The sequence below is a fragment of the Malaclemys terrapin genome, chromosome 5, assembly GCF_027887155.1.
Source record: "Malaclemys terrapin pileata isolate rMalTer1 chromosome 5, rMalTer1.hap1, whole genome shotgun sequence".
Taxonomy (NCBI): domain Eukaryota; kingdom Metazoa; phylum Chordata; order Testudines; family Emydidae; genus Malaclemys; species Malaclemys terrapin.
The window spans coordinates 33,081,623-33,100,638 of record NC_071509.1 but is presented as its reverse complement, the minus strand read 5'-3'; the positions used below and the strand labels follow the sequence as shown (position 1 = coordinate 33,100,638).

Here is a 19,016-nt window from a genome sequence, read left to right as displayed (position 1 = left end):
ATTTAAGGGGGATTGGTCCTGCTTTGAGTAGGAGGTTGGACAAGATGACCTCCTGAGGTCCCTTCCAACCCTGATATTCTATGATTCTATTTGAAAACTTATCAGGTCCTCCTTCAGCATTCTCTTCTCAAGACTAGACAAATTTTTTAAACTTTCCTCATAAGTCAGGTTTTCTAAACCTTTTATCATTTTTGTTGCTCTCCCCTGGACTCTACAATTTGTACACATCTTTTCTAAAATGTGGCATCTAGAACTGCATATAACACTCCAGCTGAGGCCTCACAGTGGGACAATTACCTCCCATGTCTCGCATGTGACACTTCTATTAATAATACAGTAAAGAATGATATTAACTGTTTTCACAACTGCATCATATTGTTGACTCATATTCAATTTGTGATCCACTTTAAACCCAGATCTTTTTCAGCGGTACTACTGCCTAGTCAGTTGTTCCCCATTATGTAGTTGTGCTTTTGATTTTTACTTCCCAAGTGTAGGACTTTGCACTTGTCTTTACTAAATTTCATCTTGTTTATTTCAGACCATTTCTCCAATTTTTCAAGGTCATTTTGAATTCTAATCCTGTCTTCCAAACTGCTTGCAATTCCTCCAAGATTGGTGACATCCCGCAATTTTATAAGCACTTTCTCCAATCCATTATCCAAGTCATTGATGGAAATATTGAATAGCACTGGACCCAGGACAGATTACGTGCAGGACTCAACTAGATACATACTCCCGGTTTGACACCAAACCATTGATAATTACGCTGAGTACAGTTTTTCAACCAATTGTGTGCTCATCTTATAATAATTTCATCTAGATCACATTTGCTTGAGAATGTTATGTGGGACTGCATCTTATTAAAATCAAGATATAGCGTGTCTACAGCTTCTCTCCTAACCACAAGGCCAGTAACCCTGTCAAAGAAGGAAATTAGGTTGGGTTGGCATGATCAAAGTGGGAGGTTAATTTAAAGTAGAATAGCAATTCTGGAATAATTCTAGATGTAGAAACTCTTATTTTAGAATAAGATTGCCTTTTTCTGGTGTAGCTTACTTCAGTTCCAAAGTAGATTAAGCTAATTTGGAAAAGAGTATTCTTATTCCAGAATAAGAGTTTCCACACAGTTATTCTGGAATAGCTATTGGGAAATAACTGCATGTGTAGATAAGCACTAGGAATCACTTAGGAGGTTTTTGAAAATTTTACCCATTTTCCCTTCATTCCACACACATAGTTCTCATTGACTGAAGAAATTGTAAGGTGAGAATAGATTGATAGATATACCAGCACATGTCAAAAAAAATTTCTACATGTTACTGGAAATACATGTACTCCAAACAATCTTATGGAAATAGATTTTTTCCCTTTTGTTTTTTGTGCTAGATTTTTGTGTTGAAGGGGATGTTGGCACTACCTATAGTAACAGCTACCATCTTCATAATACTGGTGTATGTCCCAGGCAGGGAACACATCTGGGTCAACATTTGTGCAAACGTATAGCCCATACATTTGCAGTTGGAATGGAATGGAATACTATATCATCATCTGAGAAAAGTCCAGTACTTGTAATGCTCATCATTAGTATCCTTCACCCCTTACCTGGACATAAAAGGTAACTCCAATTAGCAAAGTTTTCAATCTCAGAAGGTCAACAGTACTATTCAATAGTAGATGTTTGGGTGATTTTCTTTAATAATTTTTTGTAACATGTTTATGGCATGCTGCTATGTACAGGTACAGGAAGTATTTGTGAGTTAAGCCTCAGTTTATCCACATCCTTTTGTAGTGTGGGGCCCAAAACTGGACACAGTATTCCAGATGAGGCCTCACCAATGCAGAATAGAGGAGAACGATCACATCCCTCCATCTGCTGGCAATGCCGTTAGCCTGCTTGGCAACAAGGGCAAAATGTTGACTCATATCCAGCTTCTTATTCACTGTAACTCCGAGGTCCTATTCTGCAGAACTGCTGCCTAGCCATTTGGTCCCTAGTCTGTAGCAGTGCCTGGGATTCTTCCGTCCTAAGTGCAGGACTCTGCACTTGTCCTTGTTGAACCTCATCAGATTTCTTTTGCCCAATCCTCTAATTTGTCTGGGTCCCTCTGTATCCTATCCCTACCCTCCAGCATATCTACCACTCCTCCCAGTTTAGTGTCATCTGCAAACTTGCTGAGGGTGCAATCCATGCCATCCTCCAGATCATTAATGAAGATATTGAACAAAACCGGCCCCAGAACCGACCCTTGGGCCACTCCGCTTGATACCGGCTGCCAACTAGACATGGAGCCATTGATCACTACACTTTGAGCCTGATGATCTAGCCAGCTCTCTATCCACCTTATAGTCCATTCATCCGGCCCATACTTCTTTAACTTGTTGGAAAGAATACTGTGGGAGACCGAATCAAAAGTTTTGCTAAGGTCCAGGAATAACACATCCACTGCTTTCCCCTCATCCACAGAGCAGATTATCTCAACATAGCAGGCAATTAGGTTAGTCAGGTGTGACTTTCCCTTGGTGAATCCATGCTGACTGTTCCTGATCACTTTCCTCTCCTCTAAGTGCTTCAAAATTGATTCCTTGAGGACCTGCACCATGATTTATCCAGGGATAGAAGTGAGGCTGACTGGCCTGTAGTTCCCCAGATCTTCCTTCTTCCCTTTTTTAAAAGATAGGCACTACATTAGCCTTTTTCCATCATCCGGGACCTTCCCCAATTGCCATGAATTTTCATAGATAATGGCCAATGGCTCTGCAATCACATCCACCAACTCCTTTAGCACCCTCGGATGCAGTGCATCCGGCCCCATGGACTTGTGCTCGTCCAGCTTTTCTAAATAGTCCTGAATCACTTCTTTCTCCACAGAGGGCTGGTCACCTCCTCCCCATACTGTGCTGCCTAGTGCAGTAATCTGTGAGATGACCTGGTTCGTGAAGACAGAGGCAAGAAAAGCATTGAGTACATTAGCTTTTTCTACATCCTCTGTCACTAGGTTGCCTCCTCCATCCAGTAAGGGGCCCACACTTTCCTTGACTACCTTCTTGTTGCTAACATACCATACATCCAAGTATCCACCCTATAATTTACTTTAAATGAACAATTTTGGTCTTTCCTTCTCATCCTCTAAAAGAGTGGTCTCAACCAGAGGTACGTGTACACCTGCGGGTACACGTGTACACCAGGGGGTACGTGTACACCAGGGGGTACCTCAACTCATCTAGATATTTGCCTAGTTTTACAACAGGCTACATAAAAAGCACTAGCGAAGTCAGTACAAACTAAAATTTCATACAGACAGTGATTTGTTTATGCTGCTATATACTATACACTGAAACGGAAGTACAATATTTATATTCCAATTGATTTATTTCATAATTATATGCTAAAAATGAGAAAGTAAGCAACTTTTCATTAATAGTGTGCTGTGACACTTCTGTATTTTTATGTCTGATTTTGTAAGCAAGTCATTTTTAACTGAGGTGAAACTTGGGGGTACGCAAGATAAATCAGACTCCTGCAAGGGGTACAGTACTCTGGAAAGGTTGAGAGCCACTGCTCTAAGAAAACCCCAAATGAAGTGCTAATATCTGAAACTTGCTGAAGTCTGTGCTTAGAAGCTAAAACAATATGATGCAGACTAATAATCTTAACCAAAAGCATTCACCCTTTAAGAAATGCAGATGTTTAACCTGCTAATTATTTATTCATCCTCTCAATATGCTAATTTAGAATGAATGAGTTTCAGTTCCTTCTTCATTTGCACAGGTAGCGGTAGTAACTAATCAGTAAACAGATTTATTTTGATCACCCGTTAGTTGTCTCCTCCTTCTAAAATTCAATTGTCTTCACATAAGGCGTCCAAAGAATATTGTTCCTGAACACTTTAAATCAAGATATGGCATACGTAAACTATGATGATGTTATTAAGAAAAATGTGGCATATGAGCCTAGATCAATACACATATAGTACATTGAGATTATTCCACATGGCGGTGATACTCCTGTGCAGAAACACTGGCACACAGACTCTGTATTTCAGCACCCTTCACATGCCATTTCAGACCACATGGGATCAATAAAGCCAACACTTAATTATAAAATACTAGACTATATGGGGGAAAAGCTGGAGGGGGGGCTATTTTATATGCAGCAGGGATGAAAAAGTTCAGGACTTCCTTATTTCTTGAAACAACTAGCCAGTATGGATGTGCCAGCTAAAGGGTGTCACTAGAAACACAGGTGTCCAAGTCTGTAATACTCCACGGTCAGGCAGAACAACCTTTGCCAACTTTGTTTTACTACCTTTATCCACTGTTTTTAATGGACTTGGACCCACTTTCATATATCACTAGACTCCATTACTCAACGTCACCTTGTCCTGAAGAATAACTAGGTAAGAAGAGTTTCAGAAAAAGGCAGGAAACAGAGGAAATAGCAGCAAGGGGCTGAAAAAGGAAGTTCAGAGATAGCTGGAAATGAGAATGTGTCCCCTTAGATGGAGCAATACTGCAGACATGAGGGTGAATTAAGGTGGTTGCCTTTACGAACTGCACTAACAGGGAGTCAGGTCACAGAAGATTAAGAGAGATGGCTTTGCAGTTACTCCTGGGGGAATTCTGTGTCACTGCATATGTGCAGAATTCATGTCCCCCGTAGATTTCTTTGTTTCCCTTCAGAAAAATGACTTCTGATGGGGAAGCAAAGGGAAGCCACGAGAGCGGTCATATGTCCCTCTCTAGCAGCACAGGCAGGTCGGAACAATCGTGGCTGAGGGGCGGGAGGGGGCAGTCGTGCATGAGAGAGAGAGACACACACACTCCATCCCTCTTGCTTGATATTGCAGCACGCTCGGCATGGAAGGGCAGGGTTTCGAGGTGTTTCTTAGGGGTAGGTAGGTTCTGTCCCCTGAGGCAGAACAGAATGTAGCAGCCTGCCTGCTTAATTAATTGTTCCCATTGTCTTTTATGCTCCTGGGGGAATTCACAAACAAGTGTAAAAGTTTTAAGGTTCCTTTACATTGCCAGAGTGGTATAAAGGACAATATGGCTTTATAAGTGCTTATGGTGCTTTAGTGATTAGAACTGGTCTAAATTTTTTGACTGAAAACATTTCTTATCAAAATTTGCTTCTTTCTAGAGATGGTCAGTAGCCAATATAAATTGTGAGTTTAATTCCCCACTTACTCTTCAGTTACCTATGATGCAATACTGAGCACATAGCTGCATATATTTGTTGACTAATCACTCAAAATAAAGGATCATTACTAGCTACATTACTATTAGGCAAGGGGGTTTGGGGATTTTCTCCAGTACTCCCCACTCCCATTCTCCATCCATTGTATTGTACATTAATTAATTACCAAAATAATTGAAATCAGCTGGAGTATATTGCATTATTTTGACAATTAAAATATGCAGAATTTTGCAGGATTTTAAAATATTGTGTGCAGAAGTGTTAATTTTTTGGCACAGAATTCCCCCAAGAGTATGCAGTGAAGGCACTGACCTGGGACTCAGAAGGTCTAAGTTCAATTTTCACCTCTGCCACAGAATTCATGTGACATTTTGGGTACACAGGCACTTAATCATTTTATACCTCAGTTCCCCCCTTTGTAAAATGGGGATAATACTTTTCTACTTCATCAACTTAGTGAGGAAAATCCCATTAATATATGTGAGGTGCTCAGATACTACAGTGATGATTGCCATATAAGAATCTAGATAACCCTGGATCTTATCTCAATCACAAGGGCACAAGATGAATTAACAGTGTTAAGAACTTTTGTAATCCCTTCTGAAAAAAATAAGTATGGTAAAGAGGGAAGATTCAGAGGTCAAAATACACTGATCATTCTCAAAACAGAAACCAAACTTTCTCTGTTTCCAACAGTTGGATCCAGATATGGTGGTTTGACAGCATGGATCACCTAAACTGAAGCATAACATCAATGATTGTAGCTAAGAGCAACAATATTGACAAGGGTGGTCTTCACATGGGTGAAGGGAGTGCTCCTGAAGAGGAAAATTCAGGCTTGGAGAGTTACCATCTGGTGTTATCCAAGATGACTACCATTTCCCCCTCTACTTAGGACAGGAGAGGTCAATCATAATTGTGGTAAATGTTCGTAAATGCTGACATTTTAATAGTCTCTATAGCACTGCTGAATTGTCCCTGAGAACTTCATATGTTTCAGAGCCCAACAAAACCTGTTCTGAGCTTCCTATACTGGTCTTTTTTCTAAGGTGTTTATGTGAACACATATCTCTGACCTAGTCAGATTTAATGTATGAGTTGGTGAGGTAGGTGAACTAGCTATCCCAAGAGTTTGACATCTGTCAGAATACACTAGCAATTCTGGCTCTCAAGTCTTCTGAAAATGGGGATAACTTATGCATAATATTAAAGAAAGCTTGAGATTGCCCTGGTAAGGATGATTTTGTCCAAGTTCTATGGAAACTGAACTCTTTCTTTGTAGAAGCAGCAAGAGGGCTCTGGAGTGTACTCTGCATAGGAGCTAACTCTGAGGCAAGAAACCAAAAAGACCCAAGAAAGACAGCATGCTTCTTTGTGGAAGTAATCCCATCTAGCTGAGCTGACCAAACTTTTGTTTTATTTTGCTCACTCTTGTGGCAGATTGGAAGGCCATTATTTTACTGCACTGAAATGCATTGCCAGACTGTGCTGTCTCTTGACTCCTGATGAACATCAACTGTAGGGATAAGAATAAATTCTGGACACAATGGCGTTTGAATTAGCAAATTGTCCCAATATTTGATTCCTACTTTTACTCTATTCCTTATCTCTGCTACTATGACCTTAAGAATCTTCATCGAAATTATAGTTTCAATGAAGATTCTTAAGGTCATGGGCAGACCAAAGATCATAGTACTACATTGGAAATGCTGAGATTAGAACAAACCTTAAATATTGGTGATAATAAATACTCAATGAGACGATGGAAATACTTTGGTGGTTGAATATTAATCACCTGAATTGATGGATAGAAAATAGATTTTAACCACTCTATTCTGTAATGGCTTTTGTTTGCAAATTAGTTCAATCTTTCTAAACCCACAATTGGTCAATTGTTTCCTGACTTCTCTTGGATAATCAAACAGAATACAGTGTTTGCTATCTATCTGATCTTGACAGATATTGCTTCTATGGATAGGAGATTGTGGTTTTAAATTGTGCCTCTCTTTTTCAAGTCTGCAGAGAGGTTTGGAGGGCATCCATTTTCTGCTAGCACTCGTCTATCATTACAAGTTACACACAGCCCACCCAACCCAATGATATACATGATATACATTCCACTACGAGATGGCAAAGAGATACTGGCATTGACTAGTCAGATTATGTATAGGTATTTCTGTGGAAAACTTTTTGATATTTCCTTTTGTTCTACTAGTGACAAAGATCTGAGAAAATATTCTCCTTTGGACCTCAAGAAAAGGAGGCAATCTATGGTATCCATTCTGAAATTCAACATTTTGGTGCCACAAATAGGATTTGGATTTTTTGGAATTGTTAGGACCTTGCTGATAGCTTTGTATGGATTATCCCCAAAAGAGGAAAGGCTTTAAACATCATTATTGGTGTGTACAAAATGATTATAAGGGATTTGAATTCCAGAACTTTAGGCAAACTGCTCTGCAGGCTATCACACTAGAATATATGTTAAATCCTAGAGGTAATTCTGTGATGTGTCATGCAGGAAACTGGAGTCTAAATTACAATGGACTGGGATATTTCTGGCATTCTTAAATCTCACCCCCACATTAGAAAGTTCCCATTGATGCTCTCAGACTCATTACTATTCAAAGTCCTTTTTAGAGCCATATCAATTTTCTTATGCAAAGGATCATTCAGAAAAATATTGCCTTCTAGTGGTAGCAAAATTTTCTTAGACTTGAAATACCGGTAATAACGGCTTCAATTTGGGAACCCCAAAATGCCAAAAATTAAAACTCAAAACAAAACCAACACACCTTGAGCAACATTTCTATAAGGGGGTGGGGCTTGCCTCAGATTTAATCTCAGATTTTACTGCAGAGTGAAACTTCAACATGAATATTTTTAAATATAAAAACACGAGTCAAGAATCATAATCAATAGGTCCAATTCTCTGTTTTAAACTTTCTAGTAAGAAAGAAGCTTGAGGAGTATGGAAATCAGTTTACAAAATTCATTTGCCTCCCTTACCTATAAATGCTAGTATTCTCGCTAGACGATGCTCTCCTACACACCTAAGCACACTGAAGAACATAGGAGATGATAGGTCATTATAGAGGCTACAGGAGCTTGATGCTCTTAAAGAAAAAGGGTCTACAGAGACTGCCAAAGTGAGATAAGGAGGATGGTGCACAAAAAAGATAGTGCAGACCCTGGAGTGGGATGACTATTAGAGTCAGGGAGGCAGAGCTATTTGAATCTCTGTAAATAGACTCAAAGAACGTTCTGAACCCTTTTCTGAAGCTGAAGCTCTAGACATGAAATTAGCCAAGAAGAGTTTAATCCAACAGGCCCACTTAATTTGCTGGCCTGATACCAGATGCAAAAAGTATTAGATTAGCATACAAACGTGTTTCCCTTCCAGGTCTCAGGCTGTCTCATTACAAGCTATGCAGTGTTCCACCATTATTTGCTTTGCTTTTTAGCTTCCCTCCTCCCACATTTAATTTGAACAACATTTTTTCTCAGAAACTGTTTGTTACAGGCAGAAGAACAAATGAAGAAAATTGTATCCAGAAGGGAATCCAAGCAAGGGCTTTGAAAAATCCTGTTTTACTATTGCTGGCTGTACTAGAATGAAAGGCAATTTATTCACTTACAACTGGTGAATGGTAAGTGCAGAAGTCACCAATTTGTTGTCTTGGACCCGACAAAATTCCACATTTAGGAGCCATGAAAAATTGCACGAGTGCTACCACATCTCAAGAAAGATGTCACCAATCCTGTACAAAGGACTTGCTTTACCATGAAAGAAAAACTGTGTGAGAGAAGTAATCACATAAAAAGTAAGTATGTATTCTAGTGGATTGGTGAATAAAATTATCTCAATCTCTCTCTTTTACAAGATTAAACAAAAGACAGCCCTCTAGACCCTAAGCAGAATGAATTTTTAACAAAAATAGTTATAGTCAGAAAAGATAGCTCATATTTTGAATTTCCAGTAAAATACTGAAAGAGGCCTGAAGACCAGATATTAAACCCAGATTACCATAAGCAAAGAAATATACTGTTTTGACATCTTTAATTCCTTTTTAACCATTTGGATTTGGTGAAAGGAATTCTAGGATGTTCAAAATGTATTAAATACTTTTGCTAAAACAACAATAAAGCTCTTGACTTTCAGGAACAGACTCTCTCAACAGTTGCTACAAAAAGTGTTTAAAAAGAAAAACATCTGATAAAACAAAGACAATGTGCAAGTAAAATATAACCATCAAAATATAAAGGTCAATAGGAAACTACTTACAAATTTTTAATATCTACGGCCCCACGGAAAGCCTTCCTTGGAATTGCTTGAATTTGATTTTCACTGAGATCACTACAAAAAAAAAAAAAAAGATGAAAGGGAACTTAAACGTTGTTGTACATATTTTATCTGTATGAAAGAACTTTTGTAAAGGAATACCATGTAAGAAAAGGATTTCAAAATGAATCCCAATCACTATAATTCAGTCTACCCTCTTTATGAAATACATTCTATTATAGTAACTGACTTGTAATTAAATACAAAGAAGAAATCACATTTCTCATATTACTTGAGCTGCATAACAATAAAAAGTTCCCTTAGAAAATAATATATATTCCATGTAATCTGTGACAAAATAATACCATTTTTAACAGATGTGGTCAAACTGATTTTGCTTAATTTTGAATGCACTTAAACACTGAGTTCAAAAGTTTGATTCAAAATTATTATGTTACATTCTACTGAGAGAAGATTGAAAATGAGAAGAGCAGGGACAGAGAGGGAAACAACCTGCTGAACACAGGAGTTGCCACATTGGATCAGACCTGCGCTCCATCTAGACCTGTATACTGTCCAGATAGTGGCCAGTACCAGATGCTTCAGAAGAAGGTGTAGTAGACAGTAGGCAGATGCCCTCACATCTTGTCCTGATCTGTAATAATTGGAGAATAAACCCTGAAGAATGAGGTTTAATATCCCTTCAAAAATGTTGTTAGCATTTACTGTATACATTATCTATTTAAATAGCCAACCCCTTTTGGATCTTGCAAAACTCTGCATCAACAACGTCCTGCTGAAATGAATTCTAGAAAACCGGATGCTCAGGCTTCCCATCAGTAGAAAACAGAGTTGAGGAACTCAAACTAGTTTTGTGAACCCCCAAAACAGCATGAGGAATTCACAAAACCTCACACTCTGTAAGGTTTGTCCATCTCCAGATTTTAAACTACTACAAGGTTTGTATTCATATAACTTGCTTTGAAAAACAATCCTATATGTATATGTAGCAAGACCTTATCCAATTCATTATCAATTTAAATCTGCTGTCCTTGGTGCATCTATTATCAAAGCATATCTAAAAGTAGGCCCTGCTAACTATTACTAAGAGTGTGTGAAAAAGAGATAGAATCTGTGAGCTCTGATTTAATTTTCAAGGCACTTATGTAATTTTGAAATTGGAATATGACTGCATTGGTCTGATGATAAATTCAATGGCAATGAATGAAACAGTAATCTGCAGCAGTAGTTATGGTAACTTGATGTAACAGCCTTCTCTAAGAAATTATATTACAATCATAAACAGTGCATATCTATATTTACATTTATCTTTAAGTGACAAATTTTATATGAATAAAATCTTTCACTGCTCCAACATATAAGAAGGGAAGTTAGCAATAACAATTCTTATCTTTCTAAAGTGATAGGATATAATCTATCTGCATGTGATTGCAAGAAGACATGGCCACATACACATATAGACATCGGTTGCTGATTCTGGGTATTACACTTTCTTCTTTTAGTTTTACATACAATTAAAATATACACATGAATTAAAGTTGAAGATCTGTGTTAAAATTTTGAAATAAAAATTCAGACAAACTATTAACAGCCAAAATCTGTCTCTTGTTAACTGAGATGGGAGTCTCCACACACGTACAGGGACCTACAAATGTCTGGTCATGCAGATCACTCCACCAGCAATACACTCAGCAATTCTGCTTTTCTGTGAGAGGGAGAATTGAGAACACAGAATTTTTTTCCACTGGGCCCACACATCAAAGATATCAAATTTCATGTCCTGAGGCTGTGTACCCTAAAGTACCCTGCTGAATATGCTAAATTTGAAGTTTAAGGTGCTGGGTTGCAAAGGCTGCCAAGCCAGCTGATCTGGGCTCTTGCTAATGCCATCCTTTTATGTGATAAGAATAGTTAGGTTGGTAGAACACATTTTCAAGAGGTTCATAAAATGTCAATTAGATGATGTGAATGTTCTTAGAATTATATCAGTAACAATACTTCCATGTTTTTGGGCTCTTTTTTTAGAATGAAGTTTCAAATCTACTGTCAGAAAATTATTTTATTTTCAACAAAGCAACAAGCGAAGATACTGGGAAAGTTTTCAGTATTTATGTAATGTTTCAAGTTTACTTCTTCTCACACTAAACAACTTTTCTCATCATTGGGATAACCTAACAAAAAATAACTACAAAAGGCTTAACACAAGTGATTAATTTTTAATTCCTCCAAATACTGTTCCTGAGTTTTACACACTGCTGTAAATCAGTTGACTTAAATGGAGGTACTCCTGATGTATACTGAAAATAGTTGGAGGAAAGTCAGGCTCAATGTACAGAAAAACAGACAAGAACTTTTTAATAGGCTAGCTTTAACTAATCTTATTCAGAACTGAAAAATAAATGCAAATTATAAGCTAAAAGTTTTGAATTAGAACATATTTATGTCTATTAAAACTGATATACATCACACTAAATTAACCAAATAATCATCCTATCATTTCTTTCTAGGACTTTCAATACAGTCTATGGATGGTAACCAGGGGATACAGAAGGCAGACTGCACAATATTTATGCTACAACCATTTTTGTTTGCTTTTGTAAGTAGCATCTACATTCTGAATAAAGAAAGCCAGTGTCCATCACCTATTGGTCAACTTCTCCCACAGGCATCTTTGTGCTTTCTTCTATGCCATCGTTTATGTACGGAATGTCCTTCCTAACTAACTGATAGTGTCACCACCCTGTGCTACTTCAAATCCCTCTTCCAGAGGAATTTCTGCTGTGATGCCTACAGTATTTTGCCAAATAAAAACAGCTAGATGGTTGGCAGGGACTTGCAGTATTTATTTCATTTGTGTGTTACACATATCTTATAGTTAACAAAACAAAACCCCTTACTCGAAACTATCTAGCTTTGATAATAATTAGCATGTATAAAGAAATCTTATTATTATTCCCTTTTAATTCCTTCTCTACTGCTTTTCACTGTATGTTACACCCACTGTTGCATCGATACTGCAAGCTCTTTGGGGCAAGGCTTGTCCTTTTATTCTGTATTTGTATGTAAAGTGGGTTCCTTAATCCAGCAATCAGAAGGAATTCTGGGTGGGGCCAATGGGACTTTACTGCTTCTCTCGTGTGGGTTTACATTACACACTGGTTGCCATTTAAAAGCTAGCATGTACTTAACACTTACCACGTAGCAGCACAAGAAGTAATTGTTCAGACCTTCAGGCCAGGTGTACACTACAGATCTATATCGGTATAACTATGTTGCTCAGGCAGGAGAAAAATCCACAGCCTGAGCAACATAGTTATACTGACCTAACCCTGTCTAGACAGTGCTCTTCGACCCAGATACCACCTCTTGGGGAGGTGAATTAACTATACTGATGGAAGAAGCTCTCCCATCAGCATAGGAACATCTCTACTAAAGAGCTACAGGAGTGCAGCGGACAAGCCCTTACTTATGGCAGAATAGGAATTAATTGGGGTAACTTTGGTTGACTTTTTAATGTAGACCTCTCCACTTCATACTGGTCTTTACTATTGTTGCTGTGATTGTTTACTAAACAGTAGGTTGCAATCAGTGATGTTTGGGGTATACTGTTGATTACAAAAAAAACCAGGGGTGCTCTGTGTCCTTGACCAATATTTTCCATTCCTGTACTGTTGTACAGCATGTAGTTCTTTTTACAAAGGAGGCAGCATTTTAGTTATTCTGTATGTACTTTAAATAGTTTGTGAAGCCCTTTGGGATCCTTTAAAATGAAAGGGGCTTGTGAAGGGTGTACAAATCCCACACTGGAAAGGAAGGGGTTAAAGAGCTGCTTAAAAAGGGGAACAGAGTGGCTCACTGGCAGGCAGATAGACAGTGGAAGTGAGCTGACCTCCACGCTGAGCTCCTGAGTGTCAGAAGTGGTCTTGCTGTCGCAGGCCTGGCCAAGCCTACAAAGCAGGCACCTATGACTCTCTGAAGATCAGAGATTTTATCTTTATGTTTTTATTCTTTACTTTACCTTGTGGGAAGAGAGGGGACTGGTAGGAAGTGATCCAGAGAGGCTGCCACATAGCACCTGAGGGTGCAGGATTTAGCTGCCTACCTCTGGGCTCTGCACTGGATCCCAGTGGAGAGGGTGGGCCAGGCTCCCCTATCAACACCTAAAGAGAGAGAATGCTACAGTGGCTTACCCTGATGCAGGGAACCTAGATGCAGGGACAAGACGCTGAAGACAAAGGGTCTCGGATATGACCTGGGGGAGGAGCCCTGAGAACTCCTGGTTAATCCTGAAGACTCCCCCAATTGTTATACATACCCTGAACAGGACAGACTTGAATACGTGACCTGGCCGGAGGGCAGAATCACTGCAAGGACTGACCACCACAGGGCAGAGGAATAGTACGAAAGAGGGGTACCCAGGAGGAAGACAGCCTGCCACATCCCCACCTGACAAGTAGGTGGCGCCAGTGGCGAGCATCCCCCGTCACAGGATTCCATAAGGGTACAATAATACTATAAACTAGTAAAACAAGTGGACATCGTAGGTTCAAAAGTATAAACCAGAACTTAACAGAGAGAGGGGACATTTACCTTTTCCAGATATGAGGTTATGAATCTGAGCATTTTACAATAAAGGGACACTCCCACTGAAACAAATTATTCTGCAGCATTATTACAGCCCTATAGTTTACACAAAAGACAGTGCTGTTTCATAGCTACACTAACAATTCAAGGATGAATGAATGATACAAGTGGAGAAATTAACTGAAATAATTTTATACAATTGGAATGAAAATAAGACAGGAAATTGCAATAAACTCTTTGCCACAGGGTGCAATGAAACTATATTCAAACCCTACGATAAGCTCAGATGATGTGTAGCAAATTCTATTTGCCCCAGGAGCCTCTTCCAGCTAATTTTTTCACAGTTCTGTTTGGCAATTTGTAGAGAGGGGATATAATCCAAATTATTAGGGCAATTTCTGAGTTCCATAAGAAGGCTTTGCCCCTTTATAATAGGTATTCAAGTAAGTGCAACTTTGTGGGTTTAATCTATCACACGCACTGGCTTGCACAGCTCCTCCAATAATACTGCGTTTGATGTACTCCTGCTAAGATATTAGCAAACAGCTGTTTCATCTATATTCCAAGGGTCAGTGTAGCAACATGTAACCTTAGCACTTCTTTAGTGGGGGGGGGGGAGAGGGGAAGCCCACAACAATGATATTCTGGAGACACATGAGCAGGTCCATTTATAATAGTTTGTTTGTTTCAAGTTTAAATATGGTTCAGCTGCGTGAAGGGAATACGGCCAGAAACTTTGCTGGTTTGTGTTATTTTGATTGTACCACCCCCCGCTCCCAAAATCAACAAACAAAACCTCCTAACTATAAATACACACACACCAGAAACCTCTGAATTTTTTTGTTTGCTTAACTTGGGACTTCTCCTGAATTTCTGCCCTGCTGCACAGACCCTTTGAGAATCTGACCTCCATTTTTTTGCATCCACAAAGAAGGTCAGATTGAAGCTCGTCTCAAAATCAGGCTCTAAATGTGCTGAACCTGAATAAAAATATCTTTGAGCTAATATGAAACAACAAAACATATTCTACCAAATGTTCAAACTAAGGCTTTTAGACGGAGAAACTGAATGGCTAATTTATTTGTTTTTATGTTGATATTTCAGAGCATACTAGTAAATGAGGTGTAGTATATTTGTAGACGTACCAATAAGATCTCATTTAAAAAACAAACAAATCTACTATTAAATGGGGAAAATGGGGCTGGACTGCTAGGTTTTTATTTATAAGAATTATTGGGTTTGCAGGTTGGTGTGGTGGGAAGCAGTTTCACAGCAAAATCTTGCTAACACTTGTATTTCAGACCTGTATAATATGCTCATCTGTTCTCATATAAAAAATTGAAGATATTTGTATGTGTTATTGTTTTCCTAATGATTCTAAGGATAAAGTCACCGTACAACCGAATATAAATGAATCTGATATACTGCATCAGCTCTTAGCAAATTAAGCCAATACTGCATTGCGGCTATTTTATTACCCACCACGTATAGTTTCCAGTTGAGTATCCCATTAACCTTACAAAGCAATGCTATTATTTTAATTTTATAAATTGAAATAGCAATGTATAATATCTATATCATGCACTGTTAAGGTTGGATCCATTTTTGTGTGTGGGAAAACTATTGTTCAATTTGATGCAATAGATCTTTTGTAGATGGCAAACGTACTTGTAAATTTAATTAGTGGTAATTTTATTTTCCTCCATGGCTTACACAGTCTGACCAGTGATATCATAAATCTGTACTGCCATCTTCTACTTTGTGAAGTACTGAGTAATGGGAAATGAGTAATGTGCCCTTATTTTAAAGGGAAAAGAAGAACTACTGAGTCAGATAGGAAGCACTGAAACCAAGACATTATTTATTCAGTTTTACAAATCAGCTCAAAAAAATGCCTATCCTGTGCCCTTGGGTCCTTTCATAATTATTTAAAAACAGAAAGACATATATGCTTCATACCATAGATCTATTTTACCTCCTGCTGGAAAGCAAAAAATTAAACCTATATATTCTTCATGAAATATATTATATTGAGCCACATACAGTCTATATAATGAGATTATACAGGGATGAAGTATGAAATAATATTTCTGATTTTCATAAATGTAAAGTAATGATCACACAACTTACAAAAGCTGAAGTGGAACAGAAGCATGAGTTGCAGTATTTGTAGGAGGGATTTATGAGGGAAGGAGGACAGGGGATGCGTGTTTATCAGTATACCATTCTGAAGTGCAGTTACCATATTTATGAACAGACCTACTTCCTCTCACATATGTTCCAATATCCAGCTCCCATTGGCTGCCTATTTTCCTTTGTCACATTTCCTAGAGGTGGTGCTCCTAAATCAAATACATTTAAGACCTTATTCTCTATTTCCTTGCATATTGTGTAGTCCTGTCCATCTGTGTTAACTGGATGTAAAACTCTACCATATTTGAATTGCAGTATTTTACACCCATATTGTACTGATGTAAATAATTAGTGCAAGGTAGTGAAGAAATAGGCCCACTGGATCAAGATGCTCTACTCTGAGTTCAACTAACCACGAAATAGCCTTCTTTGAAACGTATCAAATTCTTCCTTAGAAAATAAACAATATATTAAAAGATTTAATGTATAGTTTCTTCTCTCTCTATAAACAGACAAAACTACTATAGATGAATAATGTGAAATACATATAGTTCATTAGACAAGCATCCAAGACACAATCTCTTATCAAAACTAATTGAATTCTACAATCCTTTGTATACTTTAGTTTGGTGCAAAACCATATTCTAAATGCTGACAGGGCCAATTCAGCTGCTTGGTTAAACACAGTGACTGGTAAAACTAAAAACCACCCAGTTCTTACATTTTACAACACCATACTGATTTATAGTTACTGCCAGCAACACATACGAACAACCCTCCCCCCCAACCCCCCCCCAAAACAAAATAATAAAGCAGTCAAAAATTAGTAGAATGGGGATTTCCCTTAAATTATTTAACAAAAAAAATTCACTATGTAAATGTGGCTCTGGGATTTACACTTGTAAAAGAGTACTGGTGAAAGAACCACAATGTGATATAGCAGAACAAATAACACTTGCTTTTTATAAATGACATATGCTTAATTAGTAGTTTTGATATATAATAAGCATTATTTATTCATTCCCAAACTAAAAAAATTGTGTATTTCTGAATATTTATACTTAACTGATCCAATCATTGATGGTCAGATAACGATTGCTACCATGATCCATTTATTTCTCACTGCTAGAGTGGATTATTGCAGTGTAGTCTACAAACATGGAACTGAACCTTAAATCAATCCAGAATTTACACTGATGGAGAATGCAGAAGTCTACTTATTAAACGAATCTGCCCCGTGACAGCACATGAAACCTGTGCTCCGTAATCTGCACTGCCTATTGGTTTCTGGATTGAATGTAAGGTGTTTACTTATAAAGTCCTATATAGCCTCAGATTTTCTTACTTCAGGGGACCACCTCCCTCCTTGTGCCATCCTGCAATAGTTGGAACCCATGGAGGTGGTGTTTAAACTGGATCTGCTTCAATTTAAAAGATTGGACTGGCAATAGATTTTTCTCCATGAAGGGCCCTTTGATACTGGAAGACAAGGTTCCACCTAGGACTCATCTGAACACTGACAAATACAGAGCTGGAACCTGTCTAGCTCACTTGTGTTTTAGTATTGTTAAAATATATTGTAGAATATCACAGGGCAAAAGCCTTTGTTGATTGTTCCCAGCTCCCATGAAGAGGAAATGCACTACTGAATTCCTCCCAACAGTTGAACTGGCAACTCGATGCAAAGCGGGGAAGGAATAAAATGCTTGGATTGTGAGGGGCAAAGATTACTAAACATAAGCAAAGGATCCCCAGTGGTTGGCCTGGGTTAGCCCTAAAGGACATGTAGATCTTGCTTATAACAGAAGCTTCAATTACTTCTTGAAAATTAAGACTAGAACTCATTCATGTGTGTGTGTGTGTGTATTTACATGCTTTAACCTGTAAATAACTCATTTCCTATTCCCAGTTAATAAATCTTTAGATAGTTTATTATAGGATTGGGTACTAGTGGGGTCTATGGTGTGAGATCTAAGGTGTAACTGACCTGGGATGACTGACTGGTCCTTTGGGAGTAACCTGAATATTGCTGTGATCTTTGGTGTAAGGGACAATCTATCACAAAGGTAGGCACACTTGGGTGACAAGATAGATTGAAGTACCCCAGGGGACTGTCTGTTACTCCATGTTAAGGTTGTTATAGGCTTGAGGTGTTTACACTTGATAGTTGTTGATGAAATCTAAGTACAGAACTCACAACTAATATGGGGTTTGTGCCCTGCTTCGTGTCAGTCTGCCCTGAAGTTGGTACCCATGTCTTTGAGCCACTGCAGGACAGATTGATAGGCCCTCGGCTTTGGAACAAGCTTTTCCTCTCTGATCCAAATCAGTTCTGATTTGTTGAGCTTCTGGGAATACTGCAAGGTGCCTCTGTGAGAGCTCAAAATTGGGCTTTTGAGGGGAAACAGATCTGTGGGGGAGAGTGAAGTCGCAGGGGAGTTTTGTGTTCTTCTGACTCTGATCTGATTTGTTAAAGTAATTTATGGCAGAGAGTCTAATGGTGCTGGATGGATGCTATTTTTCTACATTTGAGAGAGAAAGAAAGAGAAATAAAATAAATGTCCTCTATTCCATACTGGGTTTTCTGTCCTGTGAGGACTTTAATTCAGACTGGGTCCTATTGCTTTAGTCTCTTTATTCACTGCCATGTAAAACAAGAAAACTATCTTTCCTAACTGTTCCAATGTAGGAAGGAATCTGGTCTGAAAGCCTTTTTATTGCTATACAGGCATTCCTTAGTGACATTAAATTTTATTGCATTAGAGTAACTTAAAAAAAAAAAAGATAATTGTTTTC

The 19,016-nt window shown here is 38.3% G+C and overlaps 1 protein-coding gene across 5 annotated transcripts in view; it reads right to left on the bottom strand.

Annotated features, from left to right (window-relative positions):
* Positions 1–19,016, bottom strand: part of SLIT2 (slit guidance ligand 2) — a 422,038-nt gene that overhangs the window by 162,303 nt on the left and 240,719 nt on the right. For all 5 annotated transcript variants that reach the window (XM_054030535.1, XM_054030533.1, XM_054030537.1 and 2 more), the window contains exon 5: positions 9,486–9,557. In XM_054030535.1, the coding sequence (XP_053886510.1) occupies positions 9,486–9,557 (72 nt within the window). The remainder of the gene's footprint in view (positions 1–9,485; positions 9,558–19,016) is intronic.